General features: G+C 37.9%; 1 protein-coding gene across 1 annotated transcript in view; it reads right to left on the bottom strand.

Moving 5' to 3' along the window:
- The window catches only part of TRIP4 (thyroid hormone receptor interactor 4), a 44785-nt gene that overhangs the window by 8154 nt on the left and 13637 nt on the right, over positions 1-22994 (bottom strand). Inside the window, 5 exon segments of the mRNA XM_027851655.1 lie at positions 10114-10205; positions 15235-15359; positions 19000-19187; positions 21167-21293; positions 22275-22490. Coding sequence (XP_027707456.1) covers positions 10114-10205; positions 15235-15359; positions 19000-19187; positions 21167-21293; positions 22275-22490 — 748 coding nt within the window.

Genomic DNA, 22994 nt, shown 5'->3' with positions numbered 1-22994 from the left:
AACTTAACACACCAGGAGCTGAAGCCCCAGCAGCTTACAGTTCCTCTTCTTCAATTATCCTGCCCTCTCCCCTCTGTAGCCTGGACAGCGTCAAGGCCAAGAACAGGACTGCCAGCATTTCACAGTCCTGTTGTTTCAAAACTAAGAGCCAGGCAGGACAAGAGGTTCAGGCTGAGTTAGTAGGAAGCTATGTAAATTATGTTCAGTGTTTGCCAGGGGAAACGGCTGGTTGGAAGGCCACTTCCTTCAGCAGCTTATGGGAGCTGTGAATCCTCTTACCTACTGGGAAGGGTAAAACTGTCCTTTTAAATCCTTTGGATATGCAATGGCAATTTTAATATTCTGGGTACTTCCAAACATGGTTGTGGCCTTGTAATTACCTATATTAAAGCCTACTCAATCAAACTGAACAGCAAAATCCATCATGGCAAGTTGAAGCCAAGACAGCACATACTGAAAATTAGAGTCTTTTGAGACAACATCTATGTATGAAAGAAGAGTCCATTCTACAATCTACTGCTTTCTTCAAACTAGATGTAAACCTTTGTCTCTTGACAAGAAGCCAATATGAATCTATATTGGATGAGCTTAGAATATTGTCCCATTGTATACTAATAAAATAAGAGAATTACAAAAACAAAAAAATTTGAGATGAGATAATAAGATAAGAAAAATGGCATGGTAAGAGGTTTCCTATATACTTTTATGTCTTAAAGTGAAAACAAATATAGTACTCAACTTTCCTATTGCCCCCCAAAAGTAAGATATACATGTATATTTCCTTTGCCAGGCTCTACTGCATACCTCTATGGTGACTTAAGAGAACAAAGATGAAAAGTAATATAAGGGATAAAGAAAACTGAAGCAAAAATGCTAGCAAAGGAACATGGATTATTTTTCACCATGAAATGCATTGAAAGAAAGTAATCTTGTCTAAAATAATACATTTTGTCTAACTGGGGCCTGTAGGCAGCAATAAATCAGCCTTAACACCAGGGAATAGAAGCACCACACTTTGCACTAACCAGTCAGAGGCATACAAAAAGCTGCTCTTTGCTGGGGAGTCATAAGACCAAAAAAAAAAAAGATGTTCTGAGAAAGAAGGTGGCAGCCGTGAAAGAGGAATATAGAACACTAACCAGAACAAGTCCAGGACTAACAGACTAGAGAAAGCAACAGGCTGCTTAAGTGAGGGAGATTCTTAGAATTAAGCAACACAAAACAAGGGAAATTCAAGTAAAGACACCCTAAGAAGTTGTTCCTACTCTTTGATGTATTGTGACTCCCATCACCTGGTGTCCAGTCTGATGACTGGGGGAGGGGGACCTATTCTTCTTTCATGCCTCGTAAGTTTCATAGCTGTCTAACATAACAGGTAATTAAGTGCTAAACAAGCATTTTCTCCTCATCTCCAGAAGAAGATTGCTCACCAGTCAGCTAGAAAACATTTCTTTTGCTGTTTCCATACGAGAGAAGAAATTCAGAGTTTTGGCAACTGGTGCTGACCCATAGCCAAAATGGTATTTACACCAATTCGGTAAACCTGGGAATTAGGTTAGGTCTTGTACCAAAGTGATTAATAACTCCAAGAAACTATGGTATGACCCTTCAGAAAGAATTCCAAGTGCTCTGGAAGTATTACCCTTTTCCAAATGGATAAGAAAATCTAAAACAATTACCCAGAAGAAATGCCACACAAAGGAAGTGCATTTACTGGGAGGTTTTCTTGGCTTGAACTATATGGAATTAGTAATCATGTTATGAAATCTGGTTTGCTGAAAGCCAACTCCAAGAAGACTAAGATGGTAAAACTCAGAAAGAGAAGGAAGTTATTTTAATAAAATGCCCACAAGCACAACAAAACTAAACGAGCATAATCTCAACATCACTCTTTTCTGTTTAATAATTCTCATTTACATTATTCTTCAAAGAGCTCGAGGCATTCGTGGCATATATGGCACAATCACAATTCACTATCCTCCCTGGAGGGCAAAATTGTTTTTTCCCTACTTCAGAGCAGTACCTTTTTCTTCAGGACAAAATGACTGCCATGTCATGACTCAACTATCAAGTGAAGTGGGGTGGATAAAGATAAACTAAAGATAAGCTAGAACAGAGCCTGGCAGCAACCTGGCAGGCCTCTTGCCCAAGATTACTAATAGGAGCTGCCAGTTTAAGGTGGCAACAAATATGTCACAGAGGAAAGCAGCTTAGGAGCAAATAACCAAGCTGCCTACTGGGCACAGTGGTCACTTCTGGAAGGAACCAAGACCCAAACTGTACCACTCTGCTATAACCTCTCCTCCTCCTCATCTAACTGATCTCCTCTGAGTTCTCAACCTGCAAAAAGCAGTCACATACAGAAAGCATCAAGTACAGAAAACACAACTATCATGGCAACTTCCACACAGCAAAGTTCTATCCTATCTATCCTAGACACTTACTAGCAGTGGGACCCTGGACAAGTCACTTAACCTCTGCTACCTTAGTTTCCTCAGCTTTGTAAAAGGGAAATAATCATAGCACCCACCACCCAACGTTCCTATGAGAATCAAATGAAATAATATTTGTAAAGTGTTTAGCACAGTGCCTAGCACAAGGTAGGCACTTAATACTTGTTTCCTTCCTGCTTCCTTCCTAACCCTTGGTTAAAATTATGAAAGCCAGAAGTAAATTGTTCTAATCAAGGACTTTACACTAATATGTCCTTAATAATGAACATGAAGGGGGCAGTTAGGTGACACAGTGGATAGAGCTCCAGCCTTAGAGTCAGGAGGACCTGAGTTCAAATCCAGACTTGGAAATTTAACACTTACTAGCTGTGTGACCCTGGGAGAAAGTCACTTAACCCCAATTGCCTCACCAAAAAAAAAAAGGCAAAATAATAATAATAAATAATTAAAATAATATTTTAAAAAATAATGGACACAAGACCTACCTTGAAAACAATATCAAAGTGCCCAAGGCTTTTCCCAGTTCTGGATTAACAAGTATTAGAACCTAGCTCTTCTAACTCAAGTAACCACTGCAGCTACAGAGCAGAGGTCATAATATACATTGATCTCATTTTGTGTTTAAGTACAAGCAAATCTTCCCCACCAGTTCTTTCTCATCAAGTAACACTTGTTAAGTGCACTGGGGAGGCAAGGCACTGTGCTATCTACTTTCTCAATAATCTTAGTAAAAGCTTAGTGAATAGAATTGTTCACATTAAAACTACTGAAAGACCTATCAATGGTAAGCAGTAAATAAACACCACAGAAGATTTCTTTTCTGATCCTATTTCTGATCATAGTTCATATTCATCTTGTGAATCCAAATCCCAGCAGCAGTTATCTGTCACCCCTGGGTCATTACTTCTCTTTTATCAAATAGTTCCATACCTGACTCACTCTCTTCTTCCCCACTCCAACTCCTGCCCTCATACTAGGTAACCTGAACCTGAACTGGGGAAGCCTCCCAAATCAGCCCCTTCACCAAATCCTTTCAACAAAGGATTTGGAGCTATCCTTTATTAAGAAAATAGAAGCATTTTCCATGAGCTCCCTCTCTTTACATCTCAAAACCTCTTGATGTCACCTGAAGAAGAGGTGGCCTTTCTCCCAACAAGACCAATCCCTCTATGTGTATCCTTGATCCCATCTCTCTCTCTTCTGGCACACAGCCCTATAATCATCCCACTGTCCTCTAATATTCAATCTCCCCTTCCATTGACTCCTTCCTTGATGCCTACAAACATGACTATGTCTCCCCCATCCTTAAAAATCCTTCACTTGACTTTGCCATACGCTCAAGTTATTATCCTCCTCTTTTGTCACAGCCAAATTCTGAGAAAAAGCTAACTACTCTCATAGGCTCTATTTCCTCTCCTCTTACTCCTCGACCCTTTGCAATCAGACTTCTGACCTCATCACTTTACTAAAACTGCTCCCTCCAGAGTTTCCAATTATCTTTTAATTGTCAAATGCAGTAGCCTTCTCTCAATATTCATCTTTCTTAACCTCTCTGCAGCATATGACATTGTTGACTACCTTCTCCTTCTGCATATTCTGTTCTCTTTGGATTTTCATAACACTAATCTCTCCTGGTTCTCCTCCTACCTTCCTTCTTAGATTCCTTTGTTCATGAATTTCCCATTCGCTAACTGTGAGTATACATCAAGGATCTATCCTGAACCTTCCCTTCTCTCTTCAATGACTCTCTTGATGATACTCATCAGGCCCCATGGATTAAATTATTATATCTACCCAGATGATTCTCACATCTATATATCCAGCATGGTCTTTATCCTGAACTCCAGTTCCATATCACCAACTGCCTATGAGACATTTTGGACTGTATCTACCCCAGGTATCTTAAATTCATACATCCAAAAATAAGTAATTATCTTTCCTTCTGTCCCACTCCCACCAACTCCTCTTCCTAACTTCCCCAACTTTTTCTGGCAAGGACACCACCGTACCTCCAGTCACTTAGGCTCACAATCTTAGAGTCATCTTCTTCATACTCCCTTACCCCTATTACAAATTATTTGCCTACATCTTATTAATTCTACCTCCCCAATATATCTTCTACCTATTACCTGGTCTCCACTTGTTCAGTGATCTTGACTTGTTCAGGCCCTCAGCACCTTTCACCTTGATCTTGCAATTGCCTCATAACTGATCTCCTTGTCTCAAGTCTCTCCCCATTTTGATCTATCCTCCACACAGTGCCAAGGTGATATTCTAAGGCAGTAGTCTGCCCATGCTCGTTAAACTCCAGTGGCTCCCTATTTCATCTAGGATCAAATAAAAATTCCTGTTTGGAATCTAAAGCCCTTACAACCAGGCTCCAGCCTAACTTTACATCCCTATTAACTCCCCTTCATACACTCTGTGATCCAACCCAATTAGCTTTCATACACATGACACTCGGTCTCTGCAGTCTGTACCACCTCTCCTAATACCTCTTAGAATCCCTAAGTTTCTTCAAAGCTGAACTCAAATCTAGCCTACTATATAAGGCCTTTCCTCTTTCCTACAGCTACTAACACCCTCTCCCAATTACCTTGTATTTATTTTGTATAAATACAGTGTTTTCCCCTACGTAATATGAACTCCTTGAAGGTAGGAACTTCTATTTTTATCTTTGTAGTCCTAGCACCCAGTAGTGCCTGGCACACAGCAGGTATGCCAATAAATGCTTATTGACTGATTAATGAAAACTGGAAAAAAAAAGAAAGAAAGAAAGAAAAGAACAGAAAAAGAAAAACCAAAAAACTTCTCTTGTTTAGTCCTGAAGGTTTCAGGTTCTTTCTGGACAATGAAACTGATAAAAGCTCTGTCACTTGAATCACAAATTAGAATGTATAAAACCCCAAGTAGTTCAATGCAGGTTCCTGTAAACTGAACTACATAGGGTATGGAGGACTCTTGTAACCTCAAGCAAATTAAATCTTGATGACCTTGGTTTATTTATCTGTAAAACAGGAATTTATGTTAACTTCATGGAGCAATGGGGAAACTACAAATAATGTAATATTCTTCAGATAAAAGCCAAATAGCACACCATTATGGAAATCAAATATTATATTTCACCCTCCTCAAGAATACACACAATAAAAAACATCATGTTCTTCTCATACTTAAAAAATGTAGATGAGTTCTTCCTTAAGCCACATTCAAATGGGCTTCTAATAAAAAGACTGAAGATAACTCTAAAGATAGTGAGACACTGATAAACGCTCATGTCTTAGTGGGAACTCTGAAAATTCACTTAATCTCAATGACATGTGCTGAGATTTTAAGAAAATTGCCTAAGGTACCACTGGCTTTTCTGTTATATTTAAGTTCTCAATGAATTGCAAAAGGTCCTTACACAACAAGGGCTTTTGCTGACAAACAAGGTTTTCAGCTCATACTTTTCAGACACTGTCTTCATACCTCCTTTGGATTTCTAGGTCTATATGCTAAGAAGTCTTTTGGACAAAGCAGATGAGACGTTTTTAAGTACTTTTAGATACAAACAGGAATCTAGCATCTAATTTTGCTAGATTAAAATATTGTTTCCTTCATCTTTTTTTTTTAAAAGGCAATTGGGGTAAGTGACTTGCCCAGGGTCACACAGCTAGAAAGCGTCAAGTGTTTGGTCTGAGCTCCCATGTGAACTCAGGTCCTCCTGACTTCAGGGCCAGCGCTCTATCCACTGCGCCACCTAGCTGCCCCTTCCTTCATCTTTTAATTTCTTGCTCAGTCCCACCTGATCTTTATAAACCTCACTTTTATAAAAACCTTTTACTCTAGTTACAGAAAGATAACTTCTTCTTGATGTTTGAACGCTATCACAGAAAGGAATCCAAATAATAATCCTTTCCCTCACTAGACAACTGTCCTTCTCCTACTGATGTCACAGCAATAGCATAAAAGTATTTAGGAGCAGAAACACCTTAGATTTGCAGTCTTGATTATTATACTAGTCAAAAAGAAGAACGGACTAAGGTCAGCAGCAGGCAAAAGGAGGATGGCTTCAGTTCAGAAGAAACAGAATAATCAATGATACTTGAGATTTCAGACAGATCAGATTGGTCACTGAATGTAGTGATAAAAACAGCACATATAGATATACACGCAGAAACAAGAGCCACCAACCCAACTTTTTGTTTGAAAGGCTGTTAGGTTTAGCCTAGACTATACGTGTAAGGAGAGAGCTCTGCTCACAACCACAGCTGCTAATGGTTATGGATTTGGCAATCAAAATGTCTTTTGTTAAAAAAAAAAAAAAGTTAACTGCCTTACTATTGAGGTTACAAACCAAAGCCTTGATGCATTGTCACAGTCAACATCCTCCCTGCTGTTTTTGAGAGCTTACATCTGCTGTTGGCAGATAAAACGCTGGCAAACAGCATGAGTTTCTTCTAGGGGAATGCAAGAAAAGCTTTACTAGATAGCCATCCTTTCCCTTTCTCTCCACAGTCAAGCCCTTAAGGTCTCTCAGTTTCACTCCTACTGTTGCTAGGGTTGAGCACTTGCCACTGTTGAAAAGCCTGGAGGGATTCCTTTTGGCATGAAATAACCATGCCAGCCACACTACCCATGGGGGATGAAAGGCAGATATGTTCTCAGCCTGGGGAAAAACATTTTACACACACATTTTAAAAGCCACTTACCCAGTGTGGCCACACTTGACTTTAAAACTCCCACTAATAAAACCTCTCCTTGGATTTCAGGGAACTCAGATGATCACATTATGCCAAAGAACAGTTAATGTGTACAATATTTTAACTTATCAAGGAAAGGCCAAGGCCACAAGACAGGGAAATAAATAACAGTGCTGGGCTAAGGAAAGGGAAACTAAGCAATAAAACAGACAAAAGAACTGACCAAAGTCATACAACAGATTAAGTTTAAAATCCCTGCCTTGGTATTACTATTCTAATAATAATAATAACAATAACAGAAAATGTTTGCATAGCACTCTAAGGTTTGCAAATAGCTTTGTATAAATACAATAACTCAGTGAGGCAGATCTTCTTTTAAGGATAATTATTTCCAGATAATAATAAAGATGAGGAAATATTAACAGATGAGGGAACTGAGGCACAGAAAGGGTATGAGACTTGCCCATGGTCACAGAGTTGTGTGAGGTATAATCTGAATCCATATATCTACCTAATACTGTATCATGCTGCTTCTCAGAAATGTCTAAGACAATGTCATACAATATAGTGGTGAAAAATGGGCCTTTTAAGGCAGTAGGGAACAGTAGGTTTATGATATAAATTCCTATGTGCTACTTTCTCAGTTACTGAAATAAAAGGCATAACAGGCCTCTAGTCTTCTCTATCTGACCACCCCTTCCACCACCTCATTCCGCAACCCGCCCCCCCATGGTTTTCTCAAAAGAAAGAAATATTACTATTAAAATTAACTAAGTATTTGCTGTCCATACCTTAAGAAACATTACACCAAACAGACCCAGGTAGGCCATCTGGATGATCTTAGCAGTTCACAAAGGTAAATAAAGATCCAAAGCCAGATCTTAAAAAAAAAGGGTTAAGATCCTTACACAATGAGGAAACCCAGGATAAGATTGTCAGCTCCAAATACATTCAAGTATTGTGCTCAATTACAAAGGAAAAAAAGTGGAAAGTTGACACTAGTGGAACTGGGTACTTGTTCCTGATGATGAAAAAGACTATAAGCTTCTAGCAATTTAGTATAATGCTAAAAATCAAGGGAATTCATAGAGAGAGTTGCCAATTTCTACAGCTGGGAACAGATGGGAGAATTGCTGCAGGTCCAGAGGTGACTCAGAGCCCTTAGGAGAGAAAATATAGAACCTAAGAATGATGAGAAGTGCTGATCTCATTGGGCCCTTTTAAAGAGCCAAATGCTCTGTTATTATTTGGTATTTCCATTACCCCAAAAGTACTTTATACTACTGAATCCAAGTCTTCCACCCCTTTCTGGCTGATTTAGAGAGGATAGAAAAGAAAAAAAACAAAACTGGTAGATACGCTCTAATGCCTGTTTCTTATTAGGGTGATTAGAGGGGAAGAAAGTATCTACTCCAAAAATCTAGATCTATTAATTCTCTCTCTCAAATTCTCTCTCTGACTCTCTCTCACAGACACAGAAATCTGATGTGATTCGCTTTTAAAACATAAATTAATTGGGATGGTATAATATTAAAATAATTCACACAAAGATGTTAGTGACTTTCCTCTATACTTGAGAGAATGGAAGCAACAAAAAAAAAAGTGAGAAAAAAAATACAGAAAAGGAAGTTTTAACAGGCATAAGGGTGTAGGGGGAGATATGAAGTCAGATTGTATTTACTTCACAATTTTGCCTAGAGCTGAGCCCCACTGTTTAATGGAAAGAGTATAGACAAGACAGAGAATAAATAACTGGGTACGTAGGTGTATATAATATACATGAATATACTGTTTACATGCAAACAGGGCTAAGGAAATAGGGTTAAGGAAAGAGACATTATCAAACAAAAATAAGAGCATGGACACCTTAGAAGAAATGTTACTGTTGGGACATAAAGAAAATTTCTGTCTGGACAGGAGAAGCAGGGAAGGGGTATAAAAAGAAAGGTAGTAAGATAACAATGAACAAAGAGAAAAAAGCCTAGTAAGGGAAGAAGTTCCACTGAGAATTATTCAGCTAAAGACTGTTTCTTTACAAGTGAAAATAGAAGCTCTACAGCTATATCCAGAAAGCTAAACTGTGAGGAAAGCACTTTAAGCATGGTCCAGGGATGAAATTCCCCACCTTGGATTTCTTCCAGAATGTTAGTTTATAAAACACTGAGACTCTAGATTTTAAGATTTTATCCTAAAGGTCTTCAGCTCCCTCTGCTGTTCACAAATGTCCTAATTTAGTTAGGTCAGACTTAAGAGACAAAAGAACATTCAAGTTAATGTTAAGGCTGACCCTTAAAATATATTGGCCATAACCATACATCTCTGGCTTGGACTGCTTGCCCAAGGGCATAAGCAATTACATTTTATTATCCAATAAGTTAATCAATTTGACAGTCAGATACTTCTTTCCAACAGAAAGAAAAGTAATTTTAAGGTCAGATTCTAAAGGAGTGAGTAAGCAGTCTTGCCACATTTGTTGCTACAATTTTGGTAGCAATGTTTTATTTTGTTTTTTCTCCAGGTATAGATCGATAATGTTCCTTTTTCCAACAACATAGACCTTCTGCATAACAGGAAATAAAATGGCACATGTTAAAGATCTCTCAGTTCTTGCCTTGTTTTTTCATTCCCCAGAATCTCCTTCAAGTAAGCCTCTCCGCATCTCTCTAAATTCCAGTTGATATTATCTAGGATCATAAGACTATGAGCAAGAATAGACCTTTGATTATCTGTCCACCCCCAACCATCCCCTCCCTTTTCCTCTTCTCATTTTACAGATGAGATAAAAATAAACCCTGAAGAGGTGAAATGATTTGTCAAGGAAACCGGTAAGTAACATCCAGGATTTAAGCCAGGTTCTCTGACCCCAAATTTAGTGTTATTTCACTTTTCACTACACCAAGCTGCGTTTTCCCATCCCAATGATATTCTGTGATGAAGCATTCAAACATCTTCCCACATAAGAACCCCGCACTCACCTGTTCCTTAAATTGCTCTTGAGGCAAGCAGTCATTCAGGTCCACACAACCTAGGAGACATCCTGATGGATAATCACGGGGAAATTCCAAATCTGAATCAAAAATATCAAAAACATTACATAAAATTCCCTCTTCTTCTGACAGTGTCCTCCAGAAACCTGTTATATTTTCCACGGGCAGCAAACTGGCAGTGTGGATAGAATGCCAGGCCTGGAGTCAAGAAGACTCATCTTCCTGAGATCAAATCTGGCCTCAGACACTGACTATTTCTTTGACCGTGGGCAAGTCACTTAACCTTTTTTGCCTCAGTATGCTCATCTGTAAAATGAGCTGGAGAAGGAAATGGCAAACCAGTCCAGTATCTTTGCCAAGAAAACCCCAAACGGAGTCATGAAGAGTCAGACATGACTGAAATGACTAAACAACAAACTTTTCCATTGTTATTTTCTTACTATGAAGAGTCAAGGAATTTGATGAGGTTTTTATTTACCACAATTCTTCTTTTTTTTTTAAGGAAAATCTGGTGAGTTCCCAATTTTATGTACCAGAACACAAACAGAGCTGACAATATTTTTCCTCTTAAAATTTTTTGTTTCCATTGGTATCTTGAATTTTCATGTTAATTACATTTTTCTAAATATTTTTCCCCTTCCCCCTTCCCAGAGAGCTATCCCTTATGACAAAAAGTAAAAAAGAGAAAAAATGCTGAGTAAAACCAACATAAAAAAAGCCTAACATTATGTTCAGTGTCCCATGCCCATAGTCTCCCACATCTCTACAAAGAAACAGGGGAAATGCCTTCTCCTAGGTCTTCTTTGGGGGAGCCTCTGTCATTATAATTTCTTTTTTTTTTTTTGGCTAGGCAATGGGGTTAAGTGACTTGCCCAGGGTCACGCTGCTAGTAAGTATTATGTGCCTGAGGCCGCATTTGAACTCAGGTCCTCCTGAATCCAGGGCCTGTGCTCTATCCATTGCGCCACCTAGCGGCCCAGGTCATTATAATTTCACAGCATACATTTTTTATCATTTTGTTGCTGTTGTTCTTTTCCATTTTCATTGTTGTAGTCATTGTGTACACCGTTTGGCTGGATCTCCCTATGTCTCTTTGTATTAGTTCAGCTGTGTGATCCTTGGTCACCGTACCCTGATTTCCTCATCTGCAAAAATGGTGGGAGGTTGGATTTGATGGCTTCTAAGGTCCGTTTCAGCTCCAAATGGATGGTTCTGTTATTCTAACATAATTATTTCAATACTTCTCTGTATTCTTTACATTTGTTGCCTTCTACAGGCAATACTGCCTACAGAACAGGACTATTCTTTTACATATATGTATCCTAAATTCCTTAGCCATTCTTGAATTGTTTCTAGTTCTTTATTACTACCAAAAATGCTGCCATAAATATTTTCTTGTACATGTGGCCTTTCTACTTATTATTGACCTCTCTAGAATATATGACTAAGCCAGTGGAGCACTGGGTCAAAGGATATAGTCAATTTAGTCATTTTCTTAGTAGAATCCCAAATTGCTTTCCAGAATGGTTGGATCAATTCACAGCTCCATGAAGAAGACATTAGTGTGCTTGTCTTTCCACATCAATATTTTTCCTTACAATCCTACTGTCTCACATACTGTTTAGTCTCTCGTTTCAGTAGTTCCAAATTTTCTCCCCATCTTGTCCCTCCCCCAACCTCAAGACAGCATGCATCCTGAATACCCTTTCCCCTAATCTGCCCTCCCTTCCATCTCCATGCCCCCCCCCTTCTCTTATCCCCTTCCTCTTCTATTTTCCTATAGGGCAGCATAGATTTCTGTATGACTCTGCCTCTTCTGATTTTTAAACCTGTTTTTCAGCTTAGTCCTGGACCTCTTTCTGCTTCTTCAACAATAATGGCAGAATGGCAGCAAATACTAACATTCTCACCATATTTAGACCATCTATAATTTAGCTACTGATAATCTAAATATGAGACCTTTTTCAAATGACCAATGAGTGGATACATTAAAGAAAGGATGGAGTCATATGAATCATGACATTTTTACTATAAATGAAACCAGAAGATAAAAGGAAGTTGCATTTACGTGAAAGGATGGATCAGAATTTCAGCCTGGGAGAATCAAGTGATGTAGTTGCCTTTGTTGTGCATTCTAGAACAAGAAGAAGCATCATTTCCTGGGTTACTTAGTGACCTCATATGGCAGTGCTCATGAGAAGAATCATCAATGTGATCACCATGAAAAGAAGTGCAACATCTGCATCAATGCCTGTTGCAAAGAAGATTGCAGAGTAATTCTAAAATTAATAATAAGACCCTCCAAATTAGGTCAACATATACATTAATACTCCATGACTTTAAAGCAAAGGTGACTTTAGTAGAAGAAGGTGAAAAACACAGCTCAGGAGTAAAAAATGGGAGGGACAAAGATTGGTAGACTAGGGTCATAGATTAGACAGAAATCTCATACTTTCTTTCAGAAGAGTTAGGGCATAAGATGTGATGAACGTCAATTAACATAATAAAAATTAAGTTAATTACATTTTAATGGCAAGGAAATGGCTGGTTAGAAACATAGAAGTAATTTTCAAATCAACTGTTTTGTGTTCAAAGAGGCCACTAACTTATGAGAGCAAAGACCACCATCAATACCATGAAAAGCTATGGCACACAATTGACCTGTTTAAATGAGCTGCTGCTGCCAAAAATGAGAACTAGATGAAAAAGCAAATATCGACATAGGCTACTACCTTTAAGGACATTTAATTGATTTAAATCAATCATCACAAGGCCAAAAAAGCAAAAAAATGGCCTCACCTAGCAAACCCTTATATCTCCCAGCAAGAAGAAAGATATGGCAGCCAGGGGGAACTTCAATGTAGAACATGAACTCATGTGTAAGCTCTTATAGAGGAGGACAGTAGATTAGGGATATTATGGCCTCATAAAACAGCATTATAGGAAAAAATAAGTTTTCAGAAAGCTTGGTGAAAGACTCAACTATGTCCATTCCAACAGCACTTAAGGATGAAATTTTAAGGATAGCAACAGGAAAAATAAATTTAAGGATTCTTATGGCAAACATCAGAGTACTTGATATGTTAAATAGGGAAACAGAAATACCACTAAAGAAAACAAAGATGGGTAGAATGAATGTTGAAGGTTTGTGTGTGAGGTGACACAATTTTTAAGGCACTAAGAGACAGATTCTCAAGGTATCACAAAGAGCAGGGGCAGCTAGGTGGCGCAGTAGATACAGCACTGGCCCTGAAATCAGGAGGACCTGAGCTTCAAATACAGCCTCAGACCAAACACTTGACACTTACTAGCTGTGTGACCCTGGACAAGTCACTTAACCCCAACTGCCTTAAAGAAAAAAAAAAGAGCAGAGGATACAAAAATTTTGGAAAAAATTGTGGACCTGTAAAACAAAAAAGGTGTCTGAGAAAACATAAACATCAACTCAAATGCCCACTTACCCATATCTACAAATTTTTCATAAGAATAATCTATACATGCATCAAGGGCATCATTGATAAAGGTATGAGAAGGGAAAAAGTAGATTTCTGTAAATGTTGTTACACAGTCAATCACATCTTTGTAGTCACACAACTGACTGAAAGATATAAAGGAACAAGATTCCACAGTGCTTACTTTTTAGTGATAATAAGGCTGCATTTGATTCAGTAAAGCAAACTACTATCTTAAAGGCTCCCACCTAAAAAGATGGAAGAGATTCATCATATGTTAATAACAGGTAACCTTTAAATAGTGCTTACAATGCCAAGACTTTACAATTATGTCATTTAATCCTCACAGAAATTCAAGGAAGCTCTTATTATTCCCATTTTACTGAGGCAAACAGAGGTTAAATGACTTGCCCAGGGTCACAAAGCTAGTAAGTTTCTGAGGCCAAATTTTACCTAAGGTCTTCTTGACTCTAGGTCCAGCACTCTATCTACCACATCACCTAGTTGTCCCTATGTTATTTTCTGGTGTATTTTTTTTTGTTGGGAGAGAGGGAGGCAATTGTGGTTAAGCGACTTGCCCAGGGTCACAAGGATAGTAAGCATCTAAGGCCGAATCTGAACTCAGGTCCTCCAGATTCCAGGATTGGTGCCACTGCGCCACCTAGTCGCCCATATGTTAAAATAAAACAAAATTTAAAGATGTCATCAGAGAGATATATGTCTGGAAAAGGGCACGCAATCATGAATAAGAGTGAGGGATAACCAATGAACAGCTCTTGTGCTTCATTATCAAGAGAACTAAAAAGCCCCCAGCACACTGTTTGGCCCTCTCGTGAAGGATTGATAAGATGATAGTCAAGATTCATGCAGGAGAGGGCATAGATGGATTGTTCTTCATATCACTTCAGAAGGTACTCACGTTAATAAGATCATAGACATATAGACATAGTGCAGCTCTTACCTCTTTTTTTCATATGAAGTGGGAAGTATTAAGGAAAAAAGAGTCCAAAAGATCTCAATGGCATTTTACAGAACCCAAAGCTACAATGTTTAGAGATTTTCACCTATTATCTACTGCATATGCCAACCAACTTTGCTTATTTGAGGGAGATCTTTCCCGTCCAAATGACTGTAGAGTTCCCAAGAGACGTTTTACTTTTACATCTCAAAGTTAAGATTATCAGCTTTCTCACACACCAAAAGGATACTCACAGATAACCAAGGTTAATATTTATTTCTGGCGTTCAAAGGGAACACTTCATTCATTCATTCATTCATTCATTCATTCATTCATTTATTTATTTAGGTGAGGCAATTGGGGTTAAGTGATTTGCCCAGAGTCACACAGCTAGTGAGTATTATGTCTCTGAGGCTGTATTTGAACTCAGGTCCTCCTGACTCCAGGGCCAGTACTCTATCCACTGTGCCACCTAGCTGCCCCAGGAACACTTTAAAGCATATTATTCGATAATATAACTCATAAAACAGTTGATCTTGATCTGCCCCAAAGAAAAGATTGTCTGTAGATAAACTTTTCTTCCATTCAGAAAAGAAACAATGGAAACAAATAAGAGTAAAGTGGAAATAAGGTGAAATAGTTAACTCAATTTTAACTAATACCCATCTCTACGACATTCACACAAAAGCAGGAAGTTACCTTTTCCAAGAAGAAGGCGATATGTATCCTGCAGTTCTGAGATTTCTTGAGAGGAAGGACTTTTGGCAGTTGCAGCTATCCATAGTCTTCCTCTGTGAGACGTGTACCAGGTTCTGCCCTCCACCCTAAATGAGATAAAAATTGGGCAAAAAAGAACTGATTTCCAGTTCTATGGGGATTCCACCAGTCTTGAATAAAGATTATCTAATCTGAGTAAGATTTGTTCAACTGCAGGCTTTTACAAAGTCTTGAATTGAGACAAAAATCTTGGCATACAAATCCTATAACAGGTACATTTTGTGAATACATTCTTATTCCACAATTCACTCTTGTTCTCATTTGTTCTCATGGTTTCTCATATCACCCATAAAAAAGACTTCTTTCCCAGGTAATCTCGTTTCTTCATCGAGTCACAAATGACATAGAGTATTCAAGACATCTATAAACCCTAACCCAAATCTTCCACTATGCACAAAATAAAAGTCCATCTTCTTGCATACTACATCCTTCCTCTATTTTGTGCTTTGTCTTTTTGGGGTTTTTTTTTGTCTTTAAGGTTTTTTTCATATAACCATATTTCCTCAAGTATCTTTCCTCCTCCTCCCTCCCAGAGAGGCATCCCATATAACATGTCATCTTTTTTATAGACAAAAAAAGAAAAAAAGGAAAAAACATCAGCATAACTAATCAATACATCAAAAAAGTATGAAAATACCTGCAATGTACCACACCAGTGACCCTTGAACCTCTGCAATGGGGTACAGTGGGAGTGTGGGTTCACATCTCTTCTTTCAAGTCCGGCTTGGTTTGTTTGGTTTTTTTTTGCAACATTCACTTTTGATTACTTTTGTGGGGGTTCTTTCCGTACAACAACTTACACTGCTGTACTCACTGTGCATAATGTTTGTTTGGCTCAGCTCAGCTTTACTCTGCATCAATTCATACAGATCTTTCCATGATTATCTATATTCATCACACACATTTCTTACAGCACAAAAATATTCCATTACAAGCACATACCACAGTTTGTTTAGCCATTTCCCAACTGATGGGCATCTACCTTGTTTTTAATTCTTTGCTATCACAAAAAGCGCTGCTATGAATATTTTGGTGTATATGGTGACGTACTTCTTATCAATGGCCTTCCTGGTGAATGAGCCTAGTAATAAATCACTGAGGTAAAGGGGATGGACACTTTGGTCATTTTATTTGCATCGTTCCAAACTGCTTCTCAAAATAATCGTATTGATTCAAAGCTCTACTAATAATGTACTAGAATGCTTATCTTCCCACAACCCCTCCAACAGCAACCATTTCCATCTTTTATCATCTTTGCTTTGCCAATTTGCAGATTGTGAGGTACAATCTCAGGGTTGTTCTAATTTGCATTTCTCTTATTATTAGTGACTTGGAGCATTCTTTCATGTGGTTGTTAATAGTTTACAAATCTTTTGAAAGCTGTTTCTTCAAATCCTTCGACCCACTTACCCCTTGGGAAATGGCTTTTGTTTCATACACACACACACACACACACACACACAAACACACACACATGCATGTGTGTATATGTATGTATATTATTTTAGATAACAAAACTTTATAAGAGAAATTTATACAAAAATCTTTTGCTTTTCTTTAAATAATGAAAGGCTCATCTCCAACTGGAAGTTTTTCTAACTACTTCTCTAACTTTCCTGCACAATAACTGATCCAAATGAAATTCCCTCCACCTCCACATATTTTTGTCATCATTTAATTTAGATATTTTTTCTTATTTGCTCTTTTAAAATGTAACCATAAATATAATAATTTCTATTATACTGCTACAATTCCTGCAGACATTTAAAAAATTTTATTAAAATGAAAATATTTTCCTATAGGCAGAGAAAAAAGAATGTACTCATTTTCTCTCCCATTCATATTCAAATATTTTACTAGTATGAAGGAATCATGAGGGTATGTTTTTCCTTCACTTTAACCAAAGGGGATACAATATTTCTGACAGTACTGCCCAAACTATTATTTGATACTATTGGAATTAGGATGGGTATAATGTTTTTGGCTTTCCGCTATTAATAAAGTTTTTGTGTTTCTGTTATGAATGCCAAATAGGGTCAAAGGTTGTGCCCTCCAGGCCTGAAAGTTCTCAAGGACTATACTCCTCTCCACAAACATGGCCAGAGTCATCAGTTTTATTTTTGTGGTATTAGTAATTGTGGCATTGGGTGCTGCTTGTTCTGTTCTTTTCAGTTGTAAAAAATGGCTGAATTAAATCCAAAATAGAATGAAACGTAAACATTCTGCCTTCCTCAGCAAAGAACAAGCTGTTCCGTTATTTACACTGGGAAAGGAAGACACCCACGTTCCAGAGAATGAAATGTGTAAAACAGACTTCTGAGGGCCTAGTCAGTCTGGAAAGCAGATGTAGACCCGCCAGTCCCTATCACAATGCAAAGGAAAGATGAAACTTTTAGTTAAACATATCTCCAGACACAAAATATCTAAAGAGTTAAGGGTAAGGGTGACAGGAACACTATACCCTAACCTGGCAAGGGAATCATAACCATTACGTTTTACTCTTGTCTTACGACCAGCAGAGGAAAAACTAATCACTCTCACTTTCTGGGAAGGATTGCTGAGGCAGCATAACGGAAAAAGAAATCCACTGGATTAAGAATCAAGAGAACTAAACTGTAGTTCCAGCTCTGCCATTTACTAGCTGTATCATCCTGGATATGTAATTTCATTTCTGCATCTCTGTTTTTTCAACTGTCAAATGAGGATAATAAAAACCTGAACAAACAACCCATAGGGTTCTTGCAAAATGAGATAATGATTATGAAGTGTTTCAATTAAATATTAAGATAATAGTATAGGAAGCCAGAGCTTCACCAGCAAAATATGACCAAACTCTAATACTGGGGTAAAGTCAAAACAAACATGAATTTCCACTAGGTCTGCCAGAAGTCCGTGGGAAAAAAAGTAAAACAGGAATGTCAAGGGGAGTCTGTGGGCAAGTCATTTAATGAAACGAAAGCACTGGACTAAATGACAACTTGGTTCCACTCCAATTCTAAATTCTATGATGATAGAGCCTCATCCTGTAATAACTCCCCCAAAGCACAGCTTTTTTTTTTTTTAAGAAAAGATATTCCAAAGCTGATTTTTTTCCCTCTTTTGATTAAAGCAAAAAATAGAAAAATACACAAAACTGGGTCAATTTCTCTCTCTCTCTCTCTCTCTTTTTTTTTCTGGCTAGGCAATGGGGTTAAGTGACTTGCCCAGGGTCACACAGCTAGTGAGTATAAAGTGTTTTGGTCTGAGGACGGATTTGAACTCAGGTACTCCTTTCAGGGCTGGTGCTCTATCTACTGTGCCACCTAGCTGCCCCAGATCAATTTCTTAAGGGAAAAAAAAAACCCGAAAGCTGAAGTGACAGGAACAAGTGTATAGGGTGCTGCATTATAGGCTACAAAAGCAAAGCCAAGAAAAGTAGGATTTTTACACCAGGAAAGTGATTGTACTCCATGTCCTTCCACTGGCAAAATCTGCCTCTGTGGGTTTCAGTTTCTCTGTCTGAAAAATGTAGAGAGCGGTACCTAGAAATCATCCCACTGTGTTTAACACAGTCAGTACAGCAATTGGAGCCCCTCCAAAAGAATTATGTAATGGACGCTACTGGGGATCACTAACGGGCTGACAGCAGAAAGATAGCTCTCAACCAACTTCAATACAGTGATTACTTTTTCCTAGACGCCATATTACCTTTTAATGCCCCTGACAAGCAGTGAGGCCCAGGGCTGGTGCATGCTGAGGCACCAACCATCATCAGAGATTTCCTGAAATTCTCGGTCCTGAATTCGAAGACGGCTCCTCTCCGAGCTGAGCTCCAGATTAGAACCTGCTGAAAGAAGAGTCTTCTTCTGTGGGGCTGAGCTAGTCTGGTCTACCCACTATATAAAAAAAAAAAGGTGAAAGTGTAAGATTTAAGTAAGTAACTGGAGGTGTGGTAGCCTCTGATGATCTTTACATGGGTCAAAAAGTTAATAAAAAACTGGATACTTGAGGCAGCTAGTTGGCACACTGAACAGAGTACTGGCCCTGGAGTCAGGAGGACCTCATTTGAAATCAGGGCTCAGACACATGATACTCACTAGCTGTGTAACCCTGAGCAAGTCACTTAACTCCATTCACCTTGCAAAAAAAAATTAAAAAAAAAAAAAACACAAAATACTTGTCATGGAAATTACCAACCAAGTCTCAACTCTAATAATAAAAGGGATCATACTGGGAATAACTCCGAGAAATTTCTATCTTATTTTTGCCTAATGAGGATAAGATGTAGATGGTACATACCTAATGGAAATACAAGAGTCTCATCTAAAAGCCCATCATTCCCTTCTCATTTTTAAAGGTAGTATACTATATGCAAGTGTCTGTGTCAGCTGTTAGAGCAGCTTATAGGAGTTACAGCAATCCCTTCAGAAAGCAATATGGCAACATACAAGAAAATTTACAGATCTGATTATACCTTTTGACACAATGTTGGCTAAACTAGGAAAATGGATGAATAAACAGTGACATAATTGAGAAGACAAAATATTATTACACATTAGAAATGACAAATATGAATATAATAGCCAAAATTCAGGGAAAAATACAAAAGAGTTTAGAAAGATGCACAAACTTTAACAAAATAATAATTTTTAAAAATTGTTAATAGTTTAGGGTTTATGGCTTTATGTATGATATAAAATTTTTGATTGAATGCTTACATTTGTTAATGTTAACATATGATTACAGAGCTCATTGGATGTGGAGCCAATGATTTTTGGCATTAAACAAAGGGTTATTAAGTTTAGAATTTTAAAATTATTCCCCAAAAGTCCCTGCCCTAGGCCCCCTGCCTCTAGAGAATAGCACATCTGTATGAAGATCAGGACTGCTGGAACTATTTCCATTTCCTATATATCAAAACGATGAGACTGCTTGGTTCTGTACAATTTCCCCCAAAACTAAACCACCTAAATGAAGATTCAATATTCTGGCCCACATGTCTCTTCTTATACAAAAAGATAGAGCCACACACTTACATTATATGTGCTAAAACCAAAGAAAAATGCAGCAGCTAACCATCTGGTCTCATAGGTAAAAAGTTATTTAAAAAAAAAAATTTCCTGCAATGCCAAACATGTGCTGAGGCCAACAGTAAGTCTAGACAGAAAAAAGACCTAGAATTCCCTGGTAAAGGAAACTACCAAGTAAGGGGACTTCCTCTACCAGTGTAAGTTAGTGTCTTCCTTCTCTACAACTTAGGGTCTTAGAGTTGTCTGGGGCACTAGGAAGTTAAGTGACTACCTCAGGGTGACACAGTCAATATCTATCAGTGGTAACCCAGAATTTTATGGTTTCCAGGCCAGCTCTCTATAAGCCCTTCTTATGTGCCAGGAACTGAACTAGGCACACAGGAAACAAGGACAAAGAATAAAACAATCCCCACGCTCAAAGAGTTAACATTCTAATGAAGGAGACATCAAGTACACATAAAAACATATAAAATTTAAATAAAAAGTGAATAAATATAAATATATACAGAGTATTTAAATAAAAGATAGTTTAGGAGGGAGAACAGTTGGAGGGATTCAGAAAGAGCTTCATACAAAGATATCAAAGACATACACACATCAAAGAAAAAATTGAAGCACAGTTACTCATATCTCTATTGAGATTAATAAGCCCCACTTCTCCTCAGGGAAATTGAGATGATAATATAAATGAGGCATCCAGAACCACAAGACAAGCCCAGAGGAGGATGGGCAAGAGAAGAAAGCTATACGCAAACAATGAGAGTAAAGCACGTGACATCAAAAGTATCAGGAGACATTTCAGCCCAACCCTCTCTCATTAGCAGCCAACTGAGACATGTACTCACCAAGGGTGCAGGCTGGAGCAGATGTGGATTCACTAGAACTCCCAAAGGCTTTTCAGACGATCCTTCTAGTTTTGTTATAGACTTACTCAAGGCTCCAGAGTTAATAGCCTGTATTGTCTCATCCAGTCTGTAATAACAAATCAAAAGAGCTAGGTAATTATTAATCGTAGCTGATGTCCACAATCCCTCAGTTCTTTTCTTAGTCTCTCCCCACTAATTTAGCTATCAACTATCAATATATAACCTTTTAGCAGTGAAATCTAGATTTCTAGGAACCATCTATCTTCTTTTCTTCCACTTTTCAACCCATACCTCCACAGTCCCTAGTCAACCTCAGTTATGTACAAATCTAAGGACAGTTTAAAAAAAATTAAAAAGGGCATTCCACAGGTACCCATTGAATGGGTGGAAAGATAATTATTCTCAATGGTAAAATAAGAAGAAGAGTATCTGGATTCCAAAGAATATGCCATTCTAGGCAAACTGGTTTATTTGTCCAAAGAAGCCAACATGCCTTTTCACTCAATTATACCTTCTGAGAAAATCATCCCACTACTTTAGAGATATGAATCCAAAACTCACTGACTTCAAATCTCCATGAAGCCTTTCCAGATATTCTCAGCTCACAGCTATTCCTCCTTCCCTACCTATACCACTAACATATTTATACTTTGTACTGTTAGACATCTATATTTATATCTATATCTACATATACATAGTCATCTACACATGTATATATAAATCTTGTACTTATGTCATTATATATCATTTATATATGTCATTATATGTCATAAAATAACAAATATGCACTATATGTATATATGTATGTATACATACACACACATATGTACATATATATGAAGATATGATTATAAAGTAATGAAACATGCAAAAGAGTATGGCTTGTGCAACTACTTTTATTGCTTTGTCACCAAATAACTTAGACTGCCTTTCCAACTAGACTATAAAAAGAAACCACATTCTTCTTTGTATTCCAATGGGTGCTTAAAAACATGTCCTGATTATCAAAAAAGCTTTCAGCTACAATAAAACATGACTGGTCAGATCAGTCATGTCCCTCAAACCTTTCCCTGAGTTGCCCACTCACTTATTGTGATAGTCTGTAAGGGAGTTTTGCTCTTCTAGAATCTGCCTTCCTGCAAAGTCAATGGTAATCTTCTTAGAGAGACGGGAGGCATGGCGCAGCTCTCGGAGTTCCTGCTCCTTCTTCTGCAGAGCTTCCCGCTCCACCTTGGATAGCCATTGGTTGGAATCTGTGGCAAAGTAGTCTGATTCATCATCAATGACTTGAGTCCTTCGAACACTAAGGCAAGAGAGAGCAGATGGCACCATGAGCATGTTATCATAAAGGATATGATTTTCTGGCAATTGTCCAAAGTAACTCATTTATTACCATCACTCACGATACACTATGGCATCCCAGTATGACAACTTGAAGTATAGTTACCTAAATTCTAAAACAAAAACAAAAACGAAAAGCTCCTCTTTAAGGTGATGGTACCAGAAATTTTTGGAGCCAGAAAGGACCTTATAGAACATTTACTCTAACCCCTACATTTTATAGATTAATAAACTGAGAGGTAAAGTGACTTGGCTAATGTTACAGAGCTAGTTAGAGCAGAATGACTTAGTGATATATGCAGATTTAACAAAAATATCATCACTACAAAATTGGAAGCCTGAAAAATTTAAACTTTAAGGAAGTACTTCCCAAACTGAGTATGTGTGTGTTAGAGATGTCCATGATTTATTTTCCATTATCCTTCCCAGATCTAAAATCTGGAAATGAATTTTAGAAGCTGTCAGA

The sequence above is a fragment of the Vombatus ursinus genome, unplaced genomic scaffold (assembly GCF_900497805.2).
Source record: "Vombatus ursinus unplaced genomic scaffold, bare-nosed wombat genome assembly UNPS02009205.1, whole genome shotgun sequence".
Lineage (NCBI taxonomy): Eukaryota > Metazoa > Chordata > Mammalia > Diprotodontia > Vombatidae > Vombatus > Vombatus ursinus.
This window is presented reverse-complemented; position numbering and strand designations above follow the sequence as displayed.